Source organism: Opisthorchis viverrini, assembly GCF_000715545.1.
Source record: "Opisthorchis viverrini unplaced genomic scaffold opera_v5_716, whole genome shotgun sequence".
Lineage (NCBI taxonomy): Eukaryota > Metazoa > Platyhelminthes > Trematoda > Opisthorchiida > Opisthorchiidae > Opisthorchis > Opisthorchis viverrini.
In genome coordinates, this window is record NW_008752385.1 from 13129 (window position 1) to 40687 (window position 27559).

Genomic DNA, 27559 nt, shown 5'->3' on the forward strand with positions numbered 1-27559 from the left:
AAGTCACATACAGATTTTACTCTCGATGGAGGGCTGCGTACCAACATTATACAGTGTGTTTAGAGGACTCACACAGTAGCGTTCTAGACGGAAACATACCGCCGTCTGGAAATATACAATAATTCACACTTGCTCTGATGCACCGGCGTCATGCATATGAAGAACCACGCCAACCAGTTTCTAGAGGTTTCTAACACTCGATGTCACATTTGACGGACGCAGAACATGAGGGAAAGCCCTGACTTAATACTAAGGTAAACATTGAATGTATAATAGCCAGATCATAAAATTCTGAAGCACTTCTTACTACGCAAGAGCATATCACCTTGAATGCAAGAACACAACACCAGGTTGAGGTTCAAAAAATCATAGCCACTTGTGTCGAATGCACAGACAATGAGCTTGAATGTAAGTTGAACCTACAAGGAGTGCGATTTATAACAGCGCTGAGCATGATGAGATAGGAAAGAAACGCTGTGCTGTTACAACGTGATGGGGAATAGAAAATAATAAACTATGGATCTTTTAATGTGGAGCTTGATCACCATGCCCTTTAAGGTCGTATTCTGATACTAAAATTAGTGTACTACTCCAGTTGATATATGCCATGCCATTGGTTGTGATAGCTGTAATCAAATACTTTCTATGTGTCTTCCAACAGGAGACGTATTCCGGAAACAGAATTATTGAGTCCATTTCAGTTGACAGCCTACTTTCTCCAAAAGATCTATGCGAACTTCAGTCTCTATATTCATACATACCTGCGTAAGCCATCCATTTAAGCTCATATTTAAAGTTTCTGTGACATCTACATCATCTGTCGTGGTGTTCTTAAGAAGCGGAATGAAAAAGCATAATGAGATAAAACGAAATGTTTAGCAAATGCTTGCTGGCCTTTGGTTTGAATTCCCACAAATCCCTCCCCATATGATCAGACGTACCCCGGCAATTTGCATTCCGTCAGCATGTCAAACAGGAAGACAGCGCCACTAGAAGCTCCGATAAATACCGAAAATTCCGAAGCCCCATCAAACTTCCAGTAGTAAAACCGCCATGATTGTCGGAGAGCTACAACCAACGGCTTGTGTGGCACTCAGGCAGCAAGCCATTGCTGTAATGGGCCATACAGATGAGTATTCATTCATTTCACAGAAGCATGGCCGGAGATATCGTGTGTCTCCGTAATGATCATCGAATTCTCTTTGTAAAAATCGTAAGTGTACTTCGAATATAGTGAGGCCTCATTTAACTATGGCACAATGAATAATATTCGTCTCTTGTTGATTGAGCATTTCGGCAGTGTGGTGTGGACTAGTGTAGGCACAGGAGAAACGCGCATGAACTGTACGGTAGAGCTTTTCGAGGTGGGAACAAAATGTTTTGAAAGGAATTCCTAAGAGATATTTTAATAAAAACCAAAAGATGTAGTTACCTCGAGGAAACAGTAATGCATCGTTTGCTACGGTGTGGCTCACGTAGCAGTTTATCCGCTCAACAAAAAAGACAGTGCACCATTTTGCTGACAGTGTTAGAACTGACGAGCGGGTATTGCTCAAAATCGATCTCAATGTTCTGATCAAAATTGGTTGTGAACAGTCAGTCTTTTTTCAGAGCGTTTCCATGAATTCGCCTATCGGTTTCACCTGAAGGATGCATCCGCTTGAGCAATGATGTTTCGGGAAGTGCGAAATAACCAGCCAAGAATAACACGGGTGTAGTTTGTACACGTCTCTAGTTTTGTGTGAACAAGTTAAGAATGAGTAAGAGAAATATGATATTAGCATGCTATCCGGTGAGCAGTACTAGAGACGATCAAAAATATGAATTTCGTATAAAAGCTTGATGGCAAGGCGTAGTGTAAATATATATTTTGCGGTGTAGTTCTCGCAAGAAATATCAGGCGCGCGCCTCTGCACCACCGTCGTCCGTCATACATATCCATCATTTTGCATAATCTCAGAGAATTGCAGCACATTATCATGGGTGGACGGGATACTGTGCATACTCAATCAGGGGGTCAAACCATGGTGGTTTACAGACCATTTACGATCATCTCCTGTACACTTTTCCAATGTAGGTCAACTGAGCTCCTAATATGTGCAATGCGTTTCACAACATACTTGCTTGGAACAAAACCAGTGCGTACGTGTATTTACTTGTTGTATTATATTATATTTTGGTTCGAACAACGATGCGTCAATCTGTCTGCGTGCTCAAGGCCGATAATTACAGTCTTTAATTTCCATGGCATTCACCGCTCGGATGTATACTACATATCATTACTAAATCGCCCGTACAAATTTTTGCCCAATTCATTGTTTGAGGGAGTGTGAGATTTATTCCAATTCAATTGGTTTATTTCGGGAGATCGATCTAAGCTTTTATGCGGACATCAGTTCGCTTATAATAATTTCCAGCTGTTCCGCCCTTTTGTTGCTTAGCTGCCACGCCAAACGAAAGAGGCACGCGGGCCGAGATGCTGGCAGGTCGCCAAAGCCTGAACAGGGAGAGTCGAGAGGCAGCGGTCAAGTTAAAGCTTTTCGGTAAATTAGTGCCCTAACTTTTGGTGCATCTCGTTCCTGTCTCATGTAAATCAGTTTATTTAGCATTCAAATCCTCTTGTTGGTTTCGCTGATTTTCATACATATATTCTTGGAAAACTTTAGGTACACGAATCTGGTCACTAAAACTAAGCCCATTCACTAAGGAAACGTTCTGTTCTCCATGAACTCAGCCGCACATTTTCATGCTCGTCTTATTACGGTCTTTGTTGATTTTCAAGACTTTCATTTCCATGGTTTCCAATGTGAAGCAGTAGTGTTCTTTGATTTCCATACTTCACAAATGCAGAGAAATCTGGGATATCTAGAATATTCTACAGGTTTTCCCACACGCACAATTAATTACCTCTTTATCGGCAGTGTGCGTATTTTCAGTGAAAACTTTACTGTGTTTTACTAAACAGCTTATATGATAAACGGAGATCATTAGTTGCCCAGTTGCACGCCGTCACGATTCCAAATGCACTGTCATTCGAGAACCAAAATGGGCGTAAAATTCGAACAATTTCATGCTACTAACTGTAAACTCTACAGGAGAAACTAAGGAGTAGTTCACGTTACTCAGCTATCTGTCATGTTTCAAAATGTTTCAGGTGTGGGTAAATTGAACGTGGTTGGATACACTCTCGTGTTAGGAATACGTATATTTATCCTCCTAAACGTATGAAATTTAAAATAATAGTGACAAATATGATCTGCTATTTTTCTGCAAAAACCGATGTTGCATGGTGTATATGAAGCCAAGTTTCCGTATGGATAACAAGAGTTGCAGCCATGAAATTGCTTCGGTTGTTATCTATGAAGGGATATAATTATCACCCATTCATTTAACCTCTATTTATTTTGTGGTGTGTTAGGTGATAAATCTCAGTTCCCAATGCGCTGGCCAAAGCTGCATTCGCTGGATAGACTTTGAATTGGTTAACGGCTAACGTTACAATAATTATGATCTTCTAAATTCCCAATGATACGGCCACAAAAAGCTACACGTTAATTGCTTAAAATTGTTTCGTGATGTCCCCATTGGCGTTACACTTGGCACTTGCACACCGTGTGCAGCCAGACTGTGCTTTGTCTTGAAAAGTAAATATGACATTCAATATAGCAATTTCTGGAAAGCGAAACAAAGGAATGTTGAAAAATAAATGCTGAGATACACGTAAAACCTCCGAGATGACCGTACATATAAATCCTGCCCTCATAAATGCGTTTCTCCCTTTCACATAAACAAAGGACTTTGTCGTCTTATACGTTTGTAGGTTACCAGGATTTGCTTCGCGTCTTAGGTATGGTTGGCGGATTTTAGGTGAAAAATAATTTTATAAAATAGAATAAAAACTTGATGTTTTTCACTAGATCTGTTCCAGTATTTCTGAACTTTATCAGCGAAGATTGCAATTGATCTAAAAGACGGATTGATCAGCTTCATACAAGCAACCATAGGGGAATTCCATTTTACTTGGCCTAAAAATAGCATGGGAACAGATGCACAATATTTCCACTTTGCAATATAGGAACACCGCTAACAATATGTGATTAGTATGAAGAAATATTGTTGCTTCGCCGGTTTAAAGAGCCAACTTCATCTAAAATTGTCAAACTCAGATCTGGTGAAAACGAATTCAACAACCGAGGTTTCAGGACATGGTAGGTTTCACTAAAAATTACAGCGTATTTCCCATTTCACATAATTGCCTACGTAAGGGTGGCGCTCTCATCCTGTACAGTATGGCTAAGTGGCTAGTGGCCTGCCGAATATTTAGCCCGCTACTTGCGCGCAATAATCGTACGTGCGAATTCTCGGATATTGATAAATCCCCTCTAGGCGAATGCGACTGCTGTGGCGTGAAAATTCAAGAATAGAGTTCAAGATTGATGTGGACTTTCGGTGCCATATGGTCCCGTTTTTATCTCATTATAAATTATATAATTAAAATAAGTTATTATGCGTTCATACACCACGTGAAATAAAACTCCATAGCCGTTGAAACCGGTTTCAGGTTCCATTTGCCAAACTGTGCCAACTTCTAGTTATGCGGTTGTAATGGTTTGATTTTACGGCCCCGAATAGAATCCACTACATGGTGTCCATATTTGGGGGAAACCGCTTGCCTAATCTGCCACGTGACCCTTGTGGTCTACGTACACGCTACTTGCGCGCAATAATCGTACGTGCGAATTCTCGGATATTGATAAATCCCCTCTAGGCGAATGCGACTGCTGTGGCGTGAAAATTCAAGAATAGAGTTCAAGATTGATGTGGACTTTCGGTGCCATATGGTCCCGTTTTTATCTCATTATAAATTATATAATTAAAATAAGTTATTATGCGTTCATACACCACGTGAAATAAAACTCCATAGCCGTTGAAACCGGTTTCAGGTTCCATTTGCCAAACTGTGCCAACTTCTAGTTATGCGGTTGTAATGGTTTGATTTTACGGCCCCGAATAGAATCCACTACATGGTGTCCATATTTGGGGGAAACCGCTTGCCTAATCTGCCACGTGACCCTTGTGGTCTACGTACACGGTGGACGTGCTAATAGAATGATAGCGCTTGGGAACAATAAGCAGTTCGCCCTAATTTACTGACTATGACATCAACGCTTGTATGAAAATGTTTACTCAATTTTACAGCGATATTGAGTGATCAGATAAGGTACATATGGAGTAATTAGAATTTCTTTATGACGTTTGATTAGGATTTCCATCCCAGCTGCCAAAGGGAGCAATTTTATGTAAAGCTCCGTAATGTTTGGATTATATACTACTATGTAGAATACACCACGCGATATCCATACATACCAGAATCCGCTATTAAAATTCATGGGTACGGGAAATTAGACAAATGCGGGTACCACGTTGACTACACATTCACATTTCAACCTTTCAATATGGTCTTTGGCTTCTAGCGCAAGACAGATTTTTGGAACTCGCTTGCGTGCTATAGGCGGTACCGTCGCTAATATTTTCCAAGAGACTTTCATATACTATTGACTGTAAGGGTGTAAAACGCTGTGCAACACGCAACTATAACCAGCGGAAATTCTCACTATTGCTGCCCGCTGTAGTAAAAGAGAATGCGTCTGACAAATTGAGACTATCGAACCTAATGGTTGGTTTTTCATGATATTTATTTACATATGCAGCTAATATTCTAAGGTTTTAGCCTTTGCAAATCAGATTAACTGAACAACTGCGATAAAAGTTTGGAACCCAGAGATTCAACCAATGTCCAAATCAGTGTTGATTAGACCAAAACCATTCACTGGCGATTTTAAAATTTGCGTGGCGTTCCCTGTTGCCTAGTTACGGAAGAAAGTGCAAAATTCATATATTACTGCATGTTAATTTTTTTTTCGTTCTGCAAATTGGTTGAATTTTGAAATAATTAATTGGCCAAACTAGTTGACCAACTTCCAGTCCTATAGGCAGCTGTGAAACAAGAATATTGCATGCAATCACACCGTATTGAAAGACTCTTTTATCGCGATGCAGATTGTAGCTGTAAAACGAAATTTACCTAACTGCCTAAACCGCGCGTTGCACGCGGGCCAGAATATTTGATTCCATTTAGATTTGTCAAGGGATTTTCTATGCATTCACAATATTACACAAATCTCTTCAAGTAAATTGAACCACTCTAAAAAGTCAGTTAAATTAGTAAGAACCGGCTAATGGAGGCTAACGATAGTGTGGTCAACCAAACAGTACCCCAGTTGGAGTATTTGTAGCTGAGTCAGCCCTGGATTTCGTCCACTCCTTATTTCGATAGATTATTATCGGACAAATAATCACCATCCCCTTCTTATTTGCTTTATTTATTACTCAGAGTATTTGTGATTACAAATATCGTTCTTCTATATGCAGTGACTATATTGGTCAGCAAAAAATACCGTCGACAATGAGATTCAAGACCCATGAACAAAGCTGTCTTGCGTTGTAATGCATTAAATCCATCTTTAAAGATAAAGCAAAATCTAGCTTCAGAATTTCGCGGGATAACTTTCAGAAAGGAATAACGATATAATTATGATTCTCTATTTATTCAATAACACAGCTTCTGATACTGCATGTTAGTTACATATATATTGCGTCGTTATCTCTACACTAAACAGTATGCCCGTTATAAGTAAATGGTTTGTATCGCGGCTGTGTTTGTTTAACTTATTTGCCTTGTGTATAGCTACTAATATAACTGTGCTTGATTGACGGAGTGCAAAATGACCTAATGTTAACATCTAACTGCTGAATTTTAAGAAAACACAGGAGTGTGGCTGTACAGCAAAGCTGTATTCATTCTTTTCATTGAAGGAAATGCGCCTCGGTTTGCCCTCTTATAAGTTATCAAGAACTGCTTGATCACCCAAGTTATCTCTGCTGTCAACATATATGATGGACGCGCAACTAGAGCGATACCGCTCAATGATATTTCTTAAAGTGTTCGCCCCAATACATTTGATGTGTTATTCGACGGTCTAACTTCCAAAATATATTGAAATACTTGGTTTATCAGCTTAGATTTTGTCACACTGTTTTCGAACCCTTTCCGCAAAAACTAAAATTAATCCAAGGCACGGCTGAATGAAATGAAGAAACCTACCATAGTCGGTCTGTATTTTAACTGCCCGCGCAATTCGACACATTTAAACTATAGCACAACTCACACCATTTTTGAGTTTTCTATTTGTTTTCCTTGGTTAACACACCTTGTTTGTCGTACAGATTATATTCCATTACAAAGTTTCTGGCAATTTTTTCAGTTAAAACTTTCTGCTCTGAAAGATACGGATCACGCAATGATAGATGGGCGAATCGACCCTTGTCTGAACGATTGAATAGGAATTGTTGATGAATATCCGCTTGCATTTCACATCCAAATTTTACTTTATTGGCAATCAAAAAGTTTGTTGCACACAAGGATTTAAAAACCACTCACTGCTTACTTCTTTCTCAAAGAAATCATAATAATTATTATAACTATGCTCATCGTGAGCCGCTGCCATGTTCCAAGTCTAATCAGTTCAGTTTTGTTTAAAAGCAGTCGGCCAGGAGGCTTTATTCAGCATCATTACATGCCATGACGTTTTCAGTCGAAACTCTTGTATACTAATGTGGCGCGTAAATTACTCCAATCCTGCTTGTCACCAAAGTTGGGACATTTTTAAACATCATATGAGAGTTTTTGTTCACTATTTAGGAGCTGAGGATAATTCACAAACCATGAGTATAACAGTCGCTTAAATCAAGAAGCCTGATTCAAACAGGCGTTTGTAGAACAATATGGGAAATGGATATATGATGGCATTTCAAAATACGTCAACTAGTTACTGAAGATGCGTACATATTTGGGTATTGGAATTCAGCTCCTTGGGCTCCATATAGCCATTTTACGCTCAGATGCTCACGATTGAACTGATGAAAATAACGGGATTGGGTAACGTAGGACGTAAATCCAATGATCGTCACCCTTCATGTAAAAAGAACAGAGATCGTATTGGGTTATTCAGCGCAGGTACCGACAAGCATCGTGTGATCGGAATACTGACGATTGAATCGATGAGTTATGAATCAGCATATTGCCCTCGTAATCCCGTGCGTGGGAAACGTAGGGAAAATTTAAATTCCAATTGCACGTAGCCCACAACTATGAATACCGGATGTATGCGTTACAAAAAAAGGCTATATAACTCTATATTGTTGTCTAGAGCCTACAACTACAGTATTTTATTGTTGAGCGGAAGAAAAACTGTTTAATCTCCAAAGATCAATTGCGAAACATTATTGGTGGTATTTTACTAAAAACGATAGTCTCCGCGGTAAATGGTTATGTTTGACACATTCAACACATTTATATCTCACAAAGAAACGAAGTTATTTTTGTAAACGCCGTGCTGAAATGCAATTTGTTGGCCAAAAGCTTGGGTAGACCAAAAATTGCTCATTCAACAAGCCAGGATTCTACCCGTAAGGTAATTTATTTTACGATGGTCGAAATATATCAACCAAATATTCCCAAATCCCGAAAACCGTTTTCTTGTGGACAATATATAAGCTGATATATCCTGTATGCATACAGCGCTAAACCGCTGCGGACAATAAACTCGATGCAGTCAAACAGGCTTGTACTCAAGTATCCATAATGCTCACTATCCACGACATCAGTGGCCCTGAGAGGGACGTGGTACTTTTTGTTGGAGTACTGCAGTGTTCAAGAGATCGGTGTACCACTCCCCTTAAAATAATCTGGTATCTTTCTAGCTTGCGATGAACCTGCAAATACCACAAGAGATTATTAGAGTTCAGATGAACCATCCACAAATGCTGGAAAATATGTTTTCAACTTTCGAGGGTTTGGACGCTTCAAGCAAAATCTGCTCTTACATATTCGGAGCAAGAATATTCGTTAACGTCCCGTTTAATCTGTAAACCGATGCAGATGATTAGATCAATGCCTAATGGACACACAATGGTTAAGTCAAACCAAGCAATCACAAACGTAATCAGTAGAATAAAACACGTAATCCCCAAGTACGCTAATTTTTACACCTGACACATTTAATTACTGGAAACTGTTCACATTTTGGCTACCAAGGTCAGTTGTGTAGAACGCGACAACCATTTATCTAGAGGCAGACACGAGAAGCATAATAGAGATAAGCCTCAGCCGGAATATGTATTTCTGAGCATATACTGAACACAAGTGCCCAGCGTAACAAAATGACTCATTTCACGGTTTACACTGCATTTAAATGGTGCTACACACGCATCACACAATATATCATGATTGAAGGCCGCTTGCATTCAAAGCCGATTAAAACTAGCTGTTTTTCCGTCAGCAACCTTGGTGAGGCATTTCAGCAGTACAGTCTAAACGGCATAGAGAGCATTGTTAATAATGTTATGATTGTTTTCTTTCTTTCGTATTTATTGCTTGCTGGATAAAGCCAGGATTTCATATGTGAGAAACTCTCAAATGCGGATAATGAAACGATCTGTCTCAATTAAACGGCGGAAACCCACTCCTTCATGGATATAGGCAAACGTGAGAGAGAAAACCGTACAGTTAAGCAACTGCATGTCTTTTCACATTGCCTATATTTTCGTTTATTCTCATGATTGTAGAAACACTTACGAGCACTTACAGTAGAGAACAACATCAACACTTTTGGGATGACCGTCAAAAAGCAAAACCAGCTGATCATCAAGTTTGGAATAGGTCCAAATTCTTTCTCAATATGTGGTCGTACCAAACCTTGTTGGTCCCAGTAGAGCAAGCGTTTGTAAACCTGGCTCAATTTACGTTTTTCAGCAGCTTTCTGTGTCCCCAGTTTTTTTGACACAGTAGCCGTTTCGGCCATATATACATACACGTTGCATTAGAAACCATAATCATCAATCGCTGAAAATGCCAATCAGCTGTCAAGCAGAGAATAAAATGTCAGTTAGTAAGTTGAATCTGCGAGGTCTGAGAATGAAGAAGTACTTTTAGATTGAAGCGTTTCTTAGGATTTCCGATAACCTTAAACCTATAGGCGCAACAATTTCGATGGATGAATCCTTTCGTCATTCGTCAAACTTACGTAGAAAATCTGCTCGTCACGCGGCGCTGACATCATCAGGTATCTCTCATTCAATCATTACTTCCGGTTGCAGTCTAACTGGCCAACCTGAATGTCAGCAGTCAGTTGCAAGCAGGGCGACAAGCTGCTCTTGCGCTCACACTGGACTTGCTTATCATTAATGTGCGCTCTCTCCCAGAAACAAAAGATTGATGATTTCAGCACAATGAGTGCGGTAACTGCTCTGTAAGTCTTTAGTCGCTTACAGCTGCGCACCTGTGGTGATCCAGATGCTGCGGTGGCGCAAAACTCGGGTTTTGAGCAAACAAATGGACGTATCCATGACGAATACCAGCTGATCGTTGGCTCATTGAGAAAGTCAACTTGGATTGGACTCGGCACGTGCAAACGAAAAGGAACGCTCGTTTCCGCAGGCCAACTGCCAAAATTGCTGTCCTCAAACGGTGTATCTGCGACAAATATCAAATCGATTACGTTGCCGTTTGCTACAAATGCCGTGGAGTAGAAAGCTAACGGCGGGGCGATTCGAAATACGTTTGTGGATTTTAGTCATGCTCTTTTCCAGAGTCGATTCTGCATACGATTTCTAGGTCCGCATGAGGTGCGGACAAATTGGTTAGCAACTGGCAGTCTGGCCGGCATTCCAGTTTATAAGAATTGGCATCCAGGCACTCTGAAAATGTTTCGCCATCATACTCGTACAAGAAGGTGCTCCCCACCTTTTGCATCGTGCCGGGGATTTCCTCTGTGGCGCGGCACCACCAGCCTAACCCAGCACTGAATATCCGCCCGACAGTTGCCACTCCTTCAATTTCGTAAAAATATCGCAGACGGACGATGGGATAAATTGCCTGACGTTAAGTGAAAGTTAACCTGCCAGCCGACCGTGAACTGCAGTGGATGCTAAAGGCCAAGGAAATGGAAAAAGCTCATTTGACTGGTGGTGAAACCACTGTGACCGAAAATATTAAGCATCGGAATGGATAGGACAACTTAAGTAAAAGACGTCTCGACCGGTGGGCTGAATACTCAAAACAACCGGTTTTACGGACTCCAGTTGACATTCATCGAGAGCGCACAGATGACTCAGAACCCTGGACGGTGAACGCGGATCGGCTTATGATATCAATGTTTTCTAAAACCCCACCGAGCCTCTGGTCGGCAGGCCATCCTAACCGTAAATTTCAAAGATTAGAGGTAAAGATATCGGTGAGCGATGTCTGATCTGCTCGTTTGCGATTGTGGTAAAGGATGATGTCCAAGAGAACTGGGTAGATTAAGCGTAGTGCCCATTTCCGAAAAGATACATGACTTGCCGTAAGTGCAGCAATCACTGGAGGAGAATCTTGAACCCAATCGTAACGAGACTGTTGGTAACGACTGTGCTTCGTCGACTAGTGAGCAGTAAGCGGACTTTTGGCCAGCTTAGCACTGCCCTGAAGACGTCCTCAAAATCCAGTGAGAGGCAGTTAAAGTTGACTAAATAACCACATGGAATTGAAAAAGAAAATGATGGCGAAAACGAGCGATTTTAGGATCACGTCATTATCAGGCAGAACCACAAATGAATTATGCAGCTAAGTTTGGATAGTGAAAAAACGGACCGGTTTTCTGTGGCCTGCACTTCACCTCGAGTTGCATGTTCGCTTGAAATCATCTGGTTCCAGATGACAATTGTTCGGAACGCAGTCGATCTTCCGGCTGAGCGGTTTGGGATAACGATATTCTGATGACAGATGTGCTCGCGGATTCGCGTAGGAAGCTGCCGCCTCGTGCACTCAATAAAACACAATGAGCAACAACAGGTTGAAGAATACACAACCATACTTTAGGTGGAGACTGCCATGCTGTCATTGACGTATCATTTGACCAAAGTTTTGGTTGTAAAACAAGACCTCAGATTTCCAACAGAAACGTGCGTAGTAGGGATTTAAACAAGCATTGACTGACCAGGTCTGCCGACCATTGCCTTTATACTGTAAACGCAGGTATATTGGCTTCTTTCGAAAGGTCTTGATAGGGGTTAAATAAGACGATTGATCACATTCTTGTTTATAAACCTTTGAGGGCACTCGTTTGATCTGAGCACGTTAGCAAAAATTCGAACTTCTTAGCGGGGCAGGTACGTTAAGCTCGCTTCGCTAAATTGTGCAACAGCCTCCTTTTCTACCCCGGGGTTCAACAATTTTGGAAGTTTTTGTATTGCCCCGTCCACGTGGGAGTCCAATAGAAAGATTTCTAGAGTAGACCCGTAGGAGCGCTGACTCACTAAACGTCCAAGATTTGAAAAGCGTTGTCAATTTCAGCCTTAAATTCGAAATACAATCAGGTAATCCTTTGTTTGAAGTTGTTCAGAAGCACTCATTTAAGAGCCGTTTAGTGGCAGCACATAAAAAATAATCTGCGTTCTTTTGCTGGATTTTCGTACTCCAAAAAAGTTTCACTCAACAAGAAAACAGGAAGAGAACTTTGCAAACATGTACCGCTCAACAAATGCCGCGATTGTTTACGGGCAATAAAATGCATGTCTTTTTCGAAGATATTTTCATTTTGATACCGATCCATTGATGATGCTTTTTTGAAGGTTTCAATTAACGTGAAAATTTTCAACGTTTGCGTGTTTAAAGTTTTCCAGTATCCTCAGCCGTCACCATGTGGTTACATTCCGTTGACACTAGCAGGCAAAAGCTGCCACCTGGAGATAGCTGTGGGATTTATGCTGTTTTCAAATATTATTTCGGCTAGAGCATGACGATACACACCGCAGCAAGAGAGACGATAGTCTGAGTAGTAACCGGGAACGCCGGTTGCAAGCAGCCAAGCTATGAGGCGGTCACAGCGTAAAGGCCTGCAGTACTGTGCGGCCGGAAGGTATAAGGCGTCCGATGTTCTCTTTTAATGATCAGCCAGTTAGTAGTGATTTGAGCAGCAAAGCTGCTAATTTGCGCTCACAAACCGGGACTTCCAACTGTTTACAACTTGGCCTTGATTACCGGTATTTTATTCGGTACCATCCAAGAGCCCTCAAGACCGAGGTTTTCGGCGGTACTAGAAGGACACTTGCTGTGTCTAGCAACATCTATATGCAAGGCTGATGGTTTCCACCACAGTCGTTGGGTTATATCTTCATTAAATGTAAACTAACTGCAATCCACAACTAGGGCGCGACTCTTGTGGCCTGGGCAGCGCGAGGAAAGAAACCTACATTATCTCAAACCTTTGTAAGCTAAACTTTTGCACGCGAGTTATATGATATAGTTCCGTTATTCGCTTCCATGAATTTTGTGTGTTGAGGTGTTTTCTATACCTATTCTCACCATATTCTCACCACATCTGATTGGGTCAAATATCTTGTGATATGTAGACTGAAGCGACGGTTGTACTTTCAAAAAATCCTCACCTTGATTTCCGCCATTTGCTGCCAATAATCCGAACTGATTATTTGTGTTTGAGCGGAAACAGACCTACAATCTTTATCTGGCAATGGCCACTAAAACTAAAACGTCGACGTCTTTTCCAACTTAGGCCCTCAGTTGTGGGGGTTTAATATCCGTCCTATAAAATATTTCGCATTTCATTCAACCAATTAAGCGATTTTTTCGTTCAGTGTAAGTCTCAGGTGTAGCTGCGAATTAACTGCTGGCATGCTCCTACATATTACTGACGTGAATACACGCTAATCAGCCTACATTCAGCGGTTGCATTTCGTTAGTCTAAAGGCATGCTAAACACTGTGATTTACGCAGTGTTGTGCGGGCGAAGAACACTTATACACGCAATGATTACTATGTTAGCCAATGGCACCATTCTCTTAAACATAGGTCACTAAAGTAAAAACATCGCTTGAACATTTGGATTACACAGGAAACGGCTGGATATCCAGAAGACAACAAGAAACGCTTATGCACCAATAATTCGTGATAGTTAAACAATTATATCTTCACCAAACTGACATTTTGAAAATAACCCAAAATCGTTGTTGCTCCATCGTCTATGCAATTCGGGAAAATTTCAAGAAAAACGCACCCAATCATTGTTTGCGCGTAGTTTTGGGTAGTTTTTCATCTGATGACTCATTGTTTGCCACATTAATAATGAAGTTTATATAATTCTCAGTGTCCGTATGATCATAAGTTTAATTAAATTGAACACCTGGCTGACAGCACATTCGTGTCATCCCGTTTAATAGCAAACAGGCGTGAAGCAACGTCAGTTCAATTCTGCAGTGCTTGCCTTCAAAGTAATCCCGTAAAGTTATTTGTTATCTCTCATAACGTTTATTGGGATGTGCTGGTTTCAAATAGTGTGCGTAAATTTGGTGATGAACTATGCTATCCTTGACCATCTTTGATTGCAGACACGGTGATTTGAAAACGCCAGAGGTGGTTAAGTACACACTATATGTAATGGCAGTACGTCGCCACACAAAACGTATTCGGAGGCGTATTCCTGAACAACGGTTTTATACTGATAAATTACATCAACTCAACAAAGTTTCCGTTATCCACCTCCAAGAATTTACTTCACCTAGAAAAGGCTATGTGGAAAATATCCTCAATTTTACCTACATGTATCAATGAACGTTTATAGTTGCAGATATTCTGCGTAATGCAACCATATGTGAAAAACCCTTCAATCAGTACTCTGAAAGCTTTGTCCTCTCGTTAGTTATGCTACGCATTTTGGACCAGAGTTGCAACATAAGTCTAATCAGTGTTTGGTTTTTGCGTTCATCTCTTTGTTGATGTAAGTTCGGCACTTTGCGTTCCACCATTGCCCCAGTGATTTACTTGCCAGTTTGAGTTCTTCTTTGTTCTACTTGTCGTAGAAGCCCCCGCGTCAGTAATATGGTTACCAAATTTTGCATATGGGAAACGAGTGTAAAACTGAAATAAGGACTTCCAGTGCGTACTTGATTCTTCTTTTCAATGGAATACCGTTAAATATTTCATAGCCATCCAGGTTTCAGGAGAGTTGTTCTCAATCTAGAATTAACCATGGGCCAATTTTGATCTCGATTTTTGGTTTACTCAAGCAGAAGAACCCCTGCTACTAAAAGCATTCCTACATAGCATAGACTTGACACAGAGATCTACCAACAAAACACTGATTATCCAGTTAGGCCCAGTAGGTTCCACTGGTTTTGGGCGTGACCGCGGCTCACTGTGCTCAGTCGAAAATGTAAGAAAATGTAAGATTTCGCACACACAAATGTAGATCTCTAGGAAATAAGCATGCATTCAGGATAGAAACGGACGCTGAAAAAAAACCAGGCATTTTCAAGAGGACTTGTCTTACGTATGATGAATGAATGTGTTATGTAAGCGCCTTGAAGGAAGACTTTTTACACGTAAAAACATTTGACTATCTGATTCTACCCTCAGTCGTGTATTGAAGCGTAAGTACATGGATATTTTTTACATTTTTCTTCTTGAATGGTATGCTCATGCTGAATTGGTTTCTCCTGAAATTGCTGCTAAACGCCCGTCTTCACCCCGCTACTTTGTTATGGGAACAATGAACCGTAGAACAGCGAAACTGCTCCCCCGAGGCTTGTATGAAAATGTCAGTCCTATCCACATTTGCATTGGTGAACTATTGACGGCATACGAAATGCCATCTATATTTGACCAAAAAAATTTGAAAGGAGAAAACAACCGTGGAGTTAGTACCTTCGCCAACTTTGTCATTTACTTCACTCCCACTTAAGTGCAGTTCATAAAATGCTTATGACCAGACGGGTACTTGGACACGTTTGTCAATGAAGACGTTTTGTATGTGTCATGTACTTCCAGTAAACTAGCAGTGCAAAATTTCATGGCAAGCTTTTGGTGGATGTGGGTCACTTGTGTGAAAGAAATGTTTTTCTCCTGCATCTGAATCCTAAAAGAAAGTAATTGCGTTCTCCAGTTCTAAACTTAGCAGCCAAACTGTCGGCAGCCAAACACACAAACAGGTGTCACTGGGAAAAGCCTTATTATCTAGAGATTACTTGTTGCAAGTTACTGCTCACAGCTGTGATTTTCTTGTGACCAACACGAAGGCGACTACCTGCAACAAGGTCCGAATACAGCGGGACTTTACTGAGCTGTATTGCTTTCGAAATGTAACTATTGTAACGGTCTACATCCTGTTCTCGTGTTCGCTATTTTGAGCCCAATACGCAAACCATGTAACCTTCGAAGATTTCTCCCCCTCTGAATGAAAAGAAATAAGCATGTTGCAACTTTCACGTCAAGGATTTGAATGACTGTTCCAACTGAACTCTTGATGACCCAGCTTTGACATATGCCTCCATGTAGCATTGCGGTATTCCATCTGTGGTAGTACAGGTATTTTTTCGAGGAGACCGATATCCAATTGTTTGGATAGAGCGCTTACAGCAGCGTCCCGAAAAGGTGGCGGGCATGGAATCGTGCCTTCCAATGTCAACGGTAACACTTAACATATCTAGATGCGTTTTTAACAAGTTTGTCGTAGAAGCGATGGAGTCCAAGATTTAATCCAAAGCTTGCTCCTTAGACGACAAACTAGAAAATCATGAAAGCGCTCAAAGGAATGTTGTGGAGATGCCACAGGAAGTTACTATGTGTCTAGATGTTCGTTGTCATTTGCAGAAGTGATCCGTGACCAGAGCAAGTGTTAAACCTTAAATTTTGCTGCAATTAGAGCCTAAGTGTAGTAAGGTGGCAGTGGCTGAAAAGGCGCTGTCTCAAGTCATGTTCGTATAATCTTTGGCTCAAGCGCACGTTGCACCTATGGAATAAAGACGTAATTCATTTCTTCTAGTATATGAATTTACGGTTGTTGGGTAATATGGCTCTGAGATTGACAAGCGTTATGGTGAAAGGTTTTACTGCTAGGTGAGCTTTCACGCTTGTGTTGTTAAGTATTCTAGTGACTGCTTGTCACCTAGTATTTCATGCATAACGTGGAAAAATAACGGTATCTAATGTAGTGTGAAGCGAATGGGAGTTTAACGAAGTGATATATCCTGACTTGCATTTCACGTCTGTAGATTAACATGGAAGTTTTTTCCGAAGCCTTGTCCTGCAAAATGCTAATATAAGCCCATCATCCAGGTAGCGTTCTTCAATTTTGAGCCCAAACAAATTATTTTAGACCTACAATGTTTGAAGATATTTGAATACGATCCACACAATAATTACTGTGTTCGTTGTAATTCACCAGTAGGTAGATTCGTCAAATTTATCCGTTTTCCGGGCCCCCAAACTTTGTGCGTTTGCAGATGATCAATGTAAACAGTAACGCTTTGAAGGAGATTGTTGTACATAACTTATGGAGATTTTGTTTTTTTCAACAAATTTAATTGTACAATTAAAAACAATCTACATTCCGTCTTCGAGTGCAAAAATGAGAGGATAGGACGCACAATAAAGCAAGCTTGCAAGATATTTGCACGTTTGACGGAAGACATAACCTTTGAAGCACACCTGCGCCATAATTAGCCTAAAACAACTGCAAGAAACTCACAAAATAAAAGGTCTAGGCATGTACTTTAGACGACCAATTACAGTGCCACTACCCTGTGTTGAAGGATGTTTGCAGCGCGCAAACTCCAACAAAATTTCTCACATTAATCTTGAAGTCCTTCTATCGTAACCAGTAAGGGGCCAAGTCTGTGAACAGCAAAACACAGGCCCAGTTGATTAGAAAATTTTGACTGATCGGCTCCAAGAAAACCATGGATTTTTACGTGCTCCTATTTATTTCACATTTAAATATTCCTCTGGTGTAACGGGTTTATTTTTCGCATCCCTGTCAGCAGGCTGATTTCATAGTAGGGCTTGTGGTGTTTTGAAAACCAATGTTACATTTTCCCCATTTTTTACTCTCTTCATATAGACTTTAATTGCAATTTGTAAACGCTATAGATTGGCGAAGGTCCACGTGTCACATTCTTATATTATCAAGTAGAATTGTGTCAAATGTTGTTATTTGAGGAAAACATAATGATGGAGAGAGAATGCGGGTCGCTTCTAAAAGAATGTATTTAAAATTATTACCGCGATTGTGTGAGCAATCACTCAGACAATGACTAAAACTTGCGATAAAACATGGTAAATTTTTTATATCTAGAGAATTTGCGGGTGCATTTTAGAACCCGTGAGTAATTATTCATTTGATTGGGAACAACCCTTGATAAACTGATTTAAATTAATTTATGTTCTCTTGTGCCAGGGTTCACACCTTTTGCCCAGTCTCACTAAAAGATTCCGTGTCATCACACATCAACGCGGGTCTACTGCGAACGAAACGAGCGCCATCAGTTTGTGCACCGAAACGAAGAGCGGGCGTCCGCAAGCCAGATAACTCCCATAATGGTGGTGATGCATGGAAACGGAGACGTGTGGATTCAAGGATCACGACACAAACGGGTTGAAAACAGCATACGCATAGAGATGCCGCTTCGTAAAATTTTCAGACAGCTACAAAAAGTACTAATTGGTGTCGGCTCACTCTTCGGACCGCAGTCACATGAATCAAGCTGTCATCTTTCAACAGAGAGGCGAGTAAATTAAAAGTATCAACAGGAAAATTGGAACACATTTTCATCAACACATTTTTACCCACGGGGGTTAAAAAAACAGACTTTGTTTGTAACCTAGATTTAGTGCTTAATTCGGTGACAAATTGAGTGCGCAAAAACTCTAGAACATCAAAACTTGCTGATTGCCAAACGTGATATCAAAATGATTATCTAGATGCGTTTGAAAACTGCCGCTCCTCACTCAATGTGTGCAAATTTATGCCCAATAGGGTTGTCTTAGCTTACGGATGTTGATAGTTTCCGTCATGTTATAATTTTGAGCGTAATGCCGACATTAGACCTCTTGCATTGGTACAGGCTAAAGTTCTCCTTGGGCGCCTAACAGCGGATGTAATACAAAAAATGTGAAACTAAAATAAAATTAAAAANAATTGTGTATAATTTAAAAAAATATAAATAATATATAAATTATAATGTAATGGTGACATTAATTAAACACATCATCAGTGATCTATGGTCAGTCGGTTATTCAAATAATATGAAGGCAGGCACGCGATAACTCACTTGCAGAAGTTAAAGAACCTTGCATTTTTTCTGATTAATTTGACGCTTTTTACCTCAATTGCAATACGCATAACGCGTTCTTGTCTAATATCAACGTATTCAGGTATTGTGACAACCACGCACGCAGCAACCAAGACTTCAGGGCATGGTACGTGTCAGTGAAAATTAGCTACGAAAAGTGTTCTTTACATAAATCACAACGGGGTAGGGACTCACTTATCTTAAACGGGACGAATGAAAAGCTAGTGTGCTGGCCGATTCATAGGCTTTTCCCCAACCAGTAAAGTGCTCCTAGTAAGCATACTTGTTTGCAGCTCACTTCTGGGAAATCGTGGATGCCCGAAAATAGCGTATCGTCGAATAAAGCCTGCTTTTACAATTATAGTTGAGGGATAGTGACGCGATGAACGAAACAACTTATTAAGTATGAATCCTTAGAAAATTCTTTACCACGAGTAGCATAGTGAATCGGGTATTGGCCGGTAATTTACGCCAGCAAATGTTCTTGCAAGTTATTCTGTTATTTTGAATTCACCGGTAAAAGTTTTTCACTTGTATGAACGGGTCTTTTAGTTATAGCTGAAGATCCTTAATGGGAAAATCGTTGTTTTTTGAAAACGCCCCAAATCTCAGTCTGCCAGACCACATCATCTTTTAAAAATAGCGCCGCAAATGTTTGCGTATAAAACTGTGAACTTGTTTCAATACGTGGTGTCCAGGTTAACGGTCAATTTATGGGAAAATCCGCAGGCTATTGGGACAAAAGCTAAAAGTTTTAAATTGATCAAGTATTCAGTTTGGCTAGGCGGTAGAATTTTATGGCTTGACACAGCTACAGTATTTCAACGGGCGTGATGTTTCTGTGTGTTCTTGGTTCGTAGAAGAAAACAGTTTTTTTCGGAAAATAGACCAACTCTTCGAGGAACGCAACTGACAGCATTTTAAAAGGAATTCTAGGGTTTTTTTCGTACTTGGGGGTGTTGTATCAGAAGCGGGAATGTGCAAATTCATTTCACGCGTTCTGGATGCGGTCGCTCCTGGCAATCCGACAGTACCAAATACTGTTGGTTTTTCAGATGGTTCTGATATCTGCGATGATTGTGTTCTGTATTTCTCAATCCGAACGATTCTCATGTGTGAATATGAGCCGGGTAGTGCACAACCGCCTAAATCCTACCAAGCGCTCTCAGACAAACTGTTCTAAGGAGCAAGCGCAAATAAAGTTGTGGAATTCTCCCCTAGATATGTTGGGGCTCGCAAAATATACGGTGACATATGTAGTACAACTAAGGTAGTTTCAGGCATCCGCAGGGAATACAGTATCTCGTAAATGAAAGCAGTCGAAATGTGCCGGGGTTTTTGTTAACATTTCATTATGACCATTGATAGAGCAATACAATTAGCTGGCAAAAAGGAGCTTGGTTGTGTCAAAAATTCACTGTCTTTCTTGCTCAGACAATGATCCCAAAATATGGTGTTTGAGCTGATTTTCTTCATTCTCCTTAGAGATATTTACCTTGCAATTCTAACCTGTGAAATAAGTACAACCTGTCTTTTATTGTGCCTAAACCGGAAAGGTAAACCAATTGGAGGATCGCTTTCTCAGGTTTCCAGAAATTACCCTTTTAAGACCTTTGTGTTCCCATCTCATGTCTTTGTTAACATTTGATCTGAAGTGCTGATGGATTTTCCGCGTAGCTGTAGCCTTATGAGTTATTTTAGTTCACAGGCTTCTATGCACGATGTTGCCTTCCTAATCTAGAAACTACAGTGTTTGCTGGACAGCTTACCTTAACCCTGCCCAATGAATACTCTGTTATCCCACACCTTCACGTCCAGATTTGTTGAATACTCACTTTTGGTGCTTCATTTTTTGCTATCGAGAAAGTGTTAAGTGCATTGAATCTGGCAAAATGCCCCTGATTTATCGCTACAAGCGACTGTTGCATAGCACCTTAGAGCAAATGGCGCTCGAAAAAACACAAAAAAGAACATTGAACGCCAGTTATTGTCTTTGAATATCTTGAAGCGGGAATGTGCAAATTCATTTCACGCGTTCTGAATGCGGTCGCTCCTGGCAATCCGACAGTACCAAATACTGTTGGTTTTTCAGATGGTTCTGATATCTGCGATGATTGTGTTCTGTATTTCTCAATCCGAACGATTCTCATGTGTGAATATGAGCCGGGTAGTGCACAACCGCCTAAATCCTACCAAGCGCTCTCAGACAAACTGTTCTAAGGAGCAAGCGCAAATAAAGTTGTGGAATTCTCCCCTAGATATGTTGGGGCTCGCAAAATATACGGTGACATATGTAGTACAACTAAGGTAGTTTCAGGCATCCGCAGGGAATACAGTATCTCGTAAATGAAAGTAGTCGAAATGTGCCGGGGTTTTTGTTAACATTTCATTATGACCATTGATAGAGCAATACAATTAGCTGGCAAAAATGAGCTTGGTTGTGTCAAAAATTCACTGTCTTTCTTGCTCAGACAATGATCCCAAAATATGGTGTTTGAGCTGATTTTCTTCATTCTCCTTAGAGATATTTACCTTGCAATTCTAACCTGTGAAATAAGTACAACCTGTCTTTTATTGTGCCTAAACCGGAAAGGTAAACCAATTGGAGGATCGCTTTCTCAGGTTTCCAGAAATTACCCTTTTAAGACCTTTGTGTTCCCATCTCATGTCTTTGTTAACATTTGATCTGAAGTGCTGATGGATTTTCCGCGTAGCTGTAGCCTTATGAGTTATTTTAGTTCACAGGCTTCTATGCACGATGTTGCCTTCCTAATCTAGAAACTACAGTGTTTGCTGGACAGCTTACCTTAACCCTGCCCAATGAATACTCTGTTATCCCACACCTTCACGTCCAGATTTGTTGAATACTCACTTTTGGTGCTTCATTTTTTGCTATCGAGAAAGTGTTAAGTGTATTGAATCTGGCAAAATGCCCCTGATTTATCGCTACAAGCGACTGTTGCATACCACCTTAGAGCAAATGGCGCTCGAAAAAACACAAAAAAGAACATTGAACGCCAGTTATTGTCTTTGAATATCTTGAAAATTGTAAAGTGGATATTATTCGTAAGTCTATGTTCGCCTGTTTCGTTTTGTTGGGGCACACATAGAGCAACTACGAATACGAAAACATGCAAGTGATGCGGGTGTTATTGGAGCAAAGGGATATACCAAATAAGCACATGCTTCGCAAGGACCGGTAATCTATATCACCAACAAATTTTTTCCATTTAGTCTGATCTGGAACTGGCATTTGCAAATGAGCAACCTGGAACTTGGGCATACCATTTGAGATGGTTCATAAAACTTAATACGCATAACAATCTTTGGTTACTTTATTGTTTTTTAGGAATCACTTAAGTATATTTTGGTGCGAGAATCGAGTATTTTGTGAACATATTTAGACCTGACTATAGCACATAATGAATAACCGATTCTCAACGGAGACAAAATTTGGAATGTTTTCATGGTGGGAAATTTTCCGTGCTCTCAACCAACTGACAGGCAGATTCCCATGTTTGATGTGCGACAGTTCAGTGAGAAAGTATTATGCATTATAACTGTGTCATTTTACAAGAGTTACACATAGAATATATTCTGAGCTTTTAGTTCATATTCATACATATCTTCTATTGCATTCCTTCAGAACACCAAGATATGTCTGCGGATTCTCTAAAAACGGACTGGAATTCCGAACAAAACCGTTTGCGCACGTTCAAGCCCTCGAATAATTGACAAATGTTTCACACCTAGCCTGTCCGTTTCCAATGTCCTGGTTCACCTCCATTATACTAACGTTTAACCAGGTTGTCTAACATATTTTGGAATAATAATAACGAATGATTGATGGTCGTTACCGAGCACTAATTCATACCGTGTCTTTGGTGAACAAAAATTGTGGTTTCGAAAGCTTACATATTGGGTTGTTGGTTGGCTGTTTCTACTTAACATTCTCAGTTCATTCCTTGTCGTATTGACCGGAAAAATCGATAAATTGCATGTATCGGGAAATTTAGTCCGGAGTGTGTTGCTAAGTTTAGTCATCATTAGCTCAGTATGAATGTGAACAACCATTAGACGCTTACTCCGAAATAAATGCCTCAAAGCTACTGATAGAGAGCTGCCGAATATTGTTCCGTTTATGACTTCACCAGCCACAGAATGCAAATGCTTTCTTGTACGCAACTACGTCGGACATTTTGTTGACGAAAGCTCGGGGTAAGCAAATCAGTTCTTGAAAGGGAGGGAACGGCTAACTGCGGAAATCAACTAGAATGAACGCAACGCATATGAGGGCTAAATTGCTTTCTCTGGTTGATTTCCATCAAAAGCTCAAGTAATACTCTGGTAATTTTCATAATACCCTTTGATGACGACCAATGCGTACAGAAATTGTTTACATTTGATGAGTACTCTGACATCTTGGACTATGGTTCTATACAGTGGCGAATGTGCGAATGCAGGTAACGTTGGAACGTATATTAAATTACGAAGCATCATCAGGGAATTCCGTGCACGTATATCGCGCTGTGAATCATGCTAGTACGTTATAACGAACAAAGCTCAGTCAGAATCCAAATATGTACATAACCTGCCAAACGAATGCTTTCTAGGACCCGGGCGGTGAGCCACATATATCTTCATGAATTTACATGATATGTGCATAATATCTTAGAGCTGTTACATATAGCGAAGGAAAATTCGATTTGATATATGGATATGCGATGTTTTTTGCTAAAATTATGCTGACCGAACTTAATGATCCACCTAGGGACGTGGATGCTTCAGCTCTTATATTGGATGTTACATCCGGGTTTATATATTTGGGTTGATATTGCGCGCATTTTCTCTACCGTGAGCGCGGCGTACGGGTGACGGCATGTTTTCAAATACTTCTGACTACTTATCGTAGTATGCCAAGGTGGATACACTGCGTTTCCCAGTCGTTTGTGTTTGCGTGGACAAAGATGAGTCCAACGCATCTTCTGCGAAAGAAACAAAGGAAAGAACTTCTTTAATATCAGGAATCAGAAATCACATTTACCTGTGAATGCAACTGCAAATCGTGGTTTTCTTGTTACCAATGGAACCCGGAGAGGGCTTTCGTGGATTCCATAGCCTGCGGCACATCGTGAGCCCGAACATTTTGCGCATTAGTACAATTTTCTCATCGAAACTGATTCTACTGAAATGCCCGTAGCGCATCGCCAAAAGAACACAGTATCACAGATAGATATCAGACGGTATTTAATTCCCAGACAGAAAATATACACTTAAGTGTTCTTAGGCAACTGCGACGTATAATTGGCAGGCCACCAAAGTGCCTTCGCCTCACAATAATCTCGCAGTTAGTTCACGCTTAATTCATAATGCTTATGGGTAGTTTTCTTTGCGTAGAGATGCGCCACACAGTAATAATTGCAAGTTAACCTTTATTGGAGTAACTGGTTATGCATATGCGGCATCATTTCACGTGAATTTGCATTGGTCGTTTCGATTAATCACTCATTTCAACACCTTTGTAGCAGGATGTTGAGGACTCTTCGCTCCACCACAATGAGACCAGGAGACACATTTGGCTAAACGACCGTCAAAAATGAGCGCGAATTCTAGCACCGACCTCAGTATCGTTTTACGGTGCATTAATTCCACACAACCAGAAAATCTACTTGTCTCACTTATGACTTCTGAGGCTACTATGTATTCTACATTATACAAGAAACAATGCGCTACTAAATGAGCCGTTTTGCAGGGTTATAATATCTGATTTTCGGTCCCATATGAAATGCAAAACTCATCTGTGCGAATACTTATCTCCTTAATTACACATCGAATACATCTACGGCAGCACATGTGTTTTCGTCAACTGCTCAAAATATTTCCGTCTGAATATACAACAAAGTTTTACGAATTATTCTGGATTTATCATGTAATGATTTGCGAAGCCCAACAAATCAATCCCGAAATTGACTGTCAGTATGCCCGTCACAAGTGCTATGATTTAAACCCGCGATAATCACAGTTTCATGCTTACGCTACCCCAAAATTGGTTATAATCCCCGACCATCGCAGTATTACACAAAATTAGGCATTTTCAACAAATCCAATTTTATGCAACTGGTCGAATCAGCGAAGGCTGCTGATTGGTCATGGCAGTGCAGGAATATTTTATTATTAATGTGATCCAAGCACAATGCTTGACAATTTATATTTATATAATTCATTAGCTGTAGTCGTATTTGAAAGGTTGTCAAAACCCGGACAATTCATGAATTCATGTTTCTCTGAATCTTCAAATATTTTACATCGAGCCACGTTCACAAAGTTTTATTGTTTAGGAGAGTGATGCTCGTATAAATGGAGGACGATCCCGGATCAAATGTGCTTGTGAACAACATTTATTCGCCTAACTAAATACGGAGATCACTTTTCAGTTGTTCCTCAGCTTCACCTAAATGTTGTTGTTTACAGCGTGTGTGAACATATGAATTCGCGCGGGCAAGTTTATGGGCATTACCACTGATATTCCTTCACACGTTTCGTAATAGTAATTCTTCGTTACCAATTGAAAGGCGAAACATGCCGATTACACCGTGCAATGTCTGCTCAATTCATGCTTTCTCAAAATTGTATTTTTCAGTACGCTTTATAGAACTAATTTTTTTCCCTCTGCAAAACTCCAGTGATCGCTGTAGCCAGACTGATAAGCATCAAGGTTGCGAGTTGAATGTGGCATAGAAAATAACCGTAAGTGAACGAATATAAGGAAAAAGTCATTGTTAGAAACGCTTACTTCACCGGTCAGTTCGTCGTCAACCTATAAATATTCACAATAACAGATGTATGGATGGGAGTGCCTAAAATCAATCTGAATTTTAAATCGATTTATTGAAGTTTGCTTAATTAGGTAACCTATCAGGCAAGCTGTGTATGTTGCGGCTTTGTGCTTTCGTATATATTTTTAGCACTTCCAAATCCACGGTATCTCTGATTATAGTTCAGGCACGAATATAAGTGAGCGAAATCAAGCACGCCTCAATAGCATAAGAATATCCTAGAAAAACTCAAATGATTGCATCTCAAAATAGATCACATCTCCTCCCAGTAGCAGTGTGACGATGGTGCTAGCTAAACTTTTGGCAACATCAAGTAGTTCATGCTAAACGGGTTTCGCTATTTTTTCATTGACAGAACCTGACAACAACTGATTACAATTTTCCATTATTAGGTACGAGTTGGCGATGTCATGTTTAGCGAATATAAAAAGCGACATCGGTAGCATTTGATAGTCATAATCGTTTGCTTCGTATAACCCCTGATGTCTTAGAGGGCGTCAAAACGGATTATATTGTCAGGCCGATTTTTAGGCCACTCTGTTTTGCGCACTTCCCAGTTCACACTGTCGATAACGTTTGCGCGCTGTGTGTGTAAATTATGAATTGGTGATAAACGTCAATCCAATATTTACCCTTTTACGGTTACCGTGATGAGCGCGTTGTCAAACTCAGTATAAGTGGTTATATCAGAAAGGTATTCTGTTTCTACAGTTCAACTTGAAGTTGCTCAAATTCATCCAATATAAAATGAAAAACCCGTTCTTTCTTCCACCATTAGCTCCGAAGTTTGACACCATCTGTAATGGTGAGTTGATCGTAAACATTTTAATGTCCGTTACGGTTTCCAATGACGCTTCTTGTAACAAATGAAATTTCTTTAATTTGAATAGCATTCCAACGTCGCGCAAATGCTTGTCCCTATTTTCTCCGCGCTACTGCATATCTCCATACAAGAACCTTAGCCCATCTAGAAGAGCAAGACTTCTTTTTTCCGAGGAAATTCGTCAAAACGTCAGAAAAATTATCTAACCCTTGCTGATAGTCATATTAATTTTTGAGATGATCTTGGCATCCGTGGCAGTTTGCCGCAGCATCACATTACGTAGGCGATGGCAATGAGGTGTAACCGTTACACGATGCGAGCCGGAAACTAGCGTTCATAGAATTGAAAAGCACAGACATTCACTGGCGGGCTTCCCTACATTTTGGATTAGCTACCTCGTTTTGTAGTATTCTGGTGGATAAATATTCCTCGAATAAATACTTCACAATATTAGTTCTGAAAGCAAAATGTACGATGCAGTGAAGGGTTTCCTGATGCCGCCTCATTATTATCAGCTTCAAAACATATTTATCGCGAGGTGTGTTCCAGTCTAATTATGGCCTGATGGTGTATATATAAGTAATCCGAATTTTTCAGTACTACATATTTATGAGGGGTGGCATTTAAAATGCATTTCGGGTCTTTAGGAAGAGAACAA

The 27559-nt window shown here is 40.3% G+C and overlaps 1 protein-coding gene across 1 annotated transcript in view; it reads right to left on the minus strand.

Moving 5' to 3' along the window:
- Positions 1-761: 761 nt before the first annotated feature.
- The window catches only part of T265_15670 (hypothetical protein), a gene marked incomplete at both ends in the record, with an annotated part of 55182 nt that continues 28384 nt past the window's right edge, over positions 762-27559 (minus strand). The window contains one exon of the mRNA XM_009178913.1: positions 762-830. Within this exon, the coding sequence (XP_009177177.1) occupies positions 762-830 (69 nt within the window). The remainder of the gene's footprint in view (positions 831-27559) is intronic.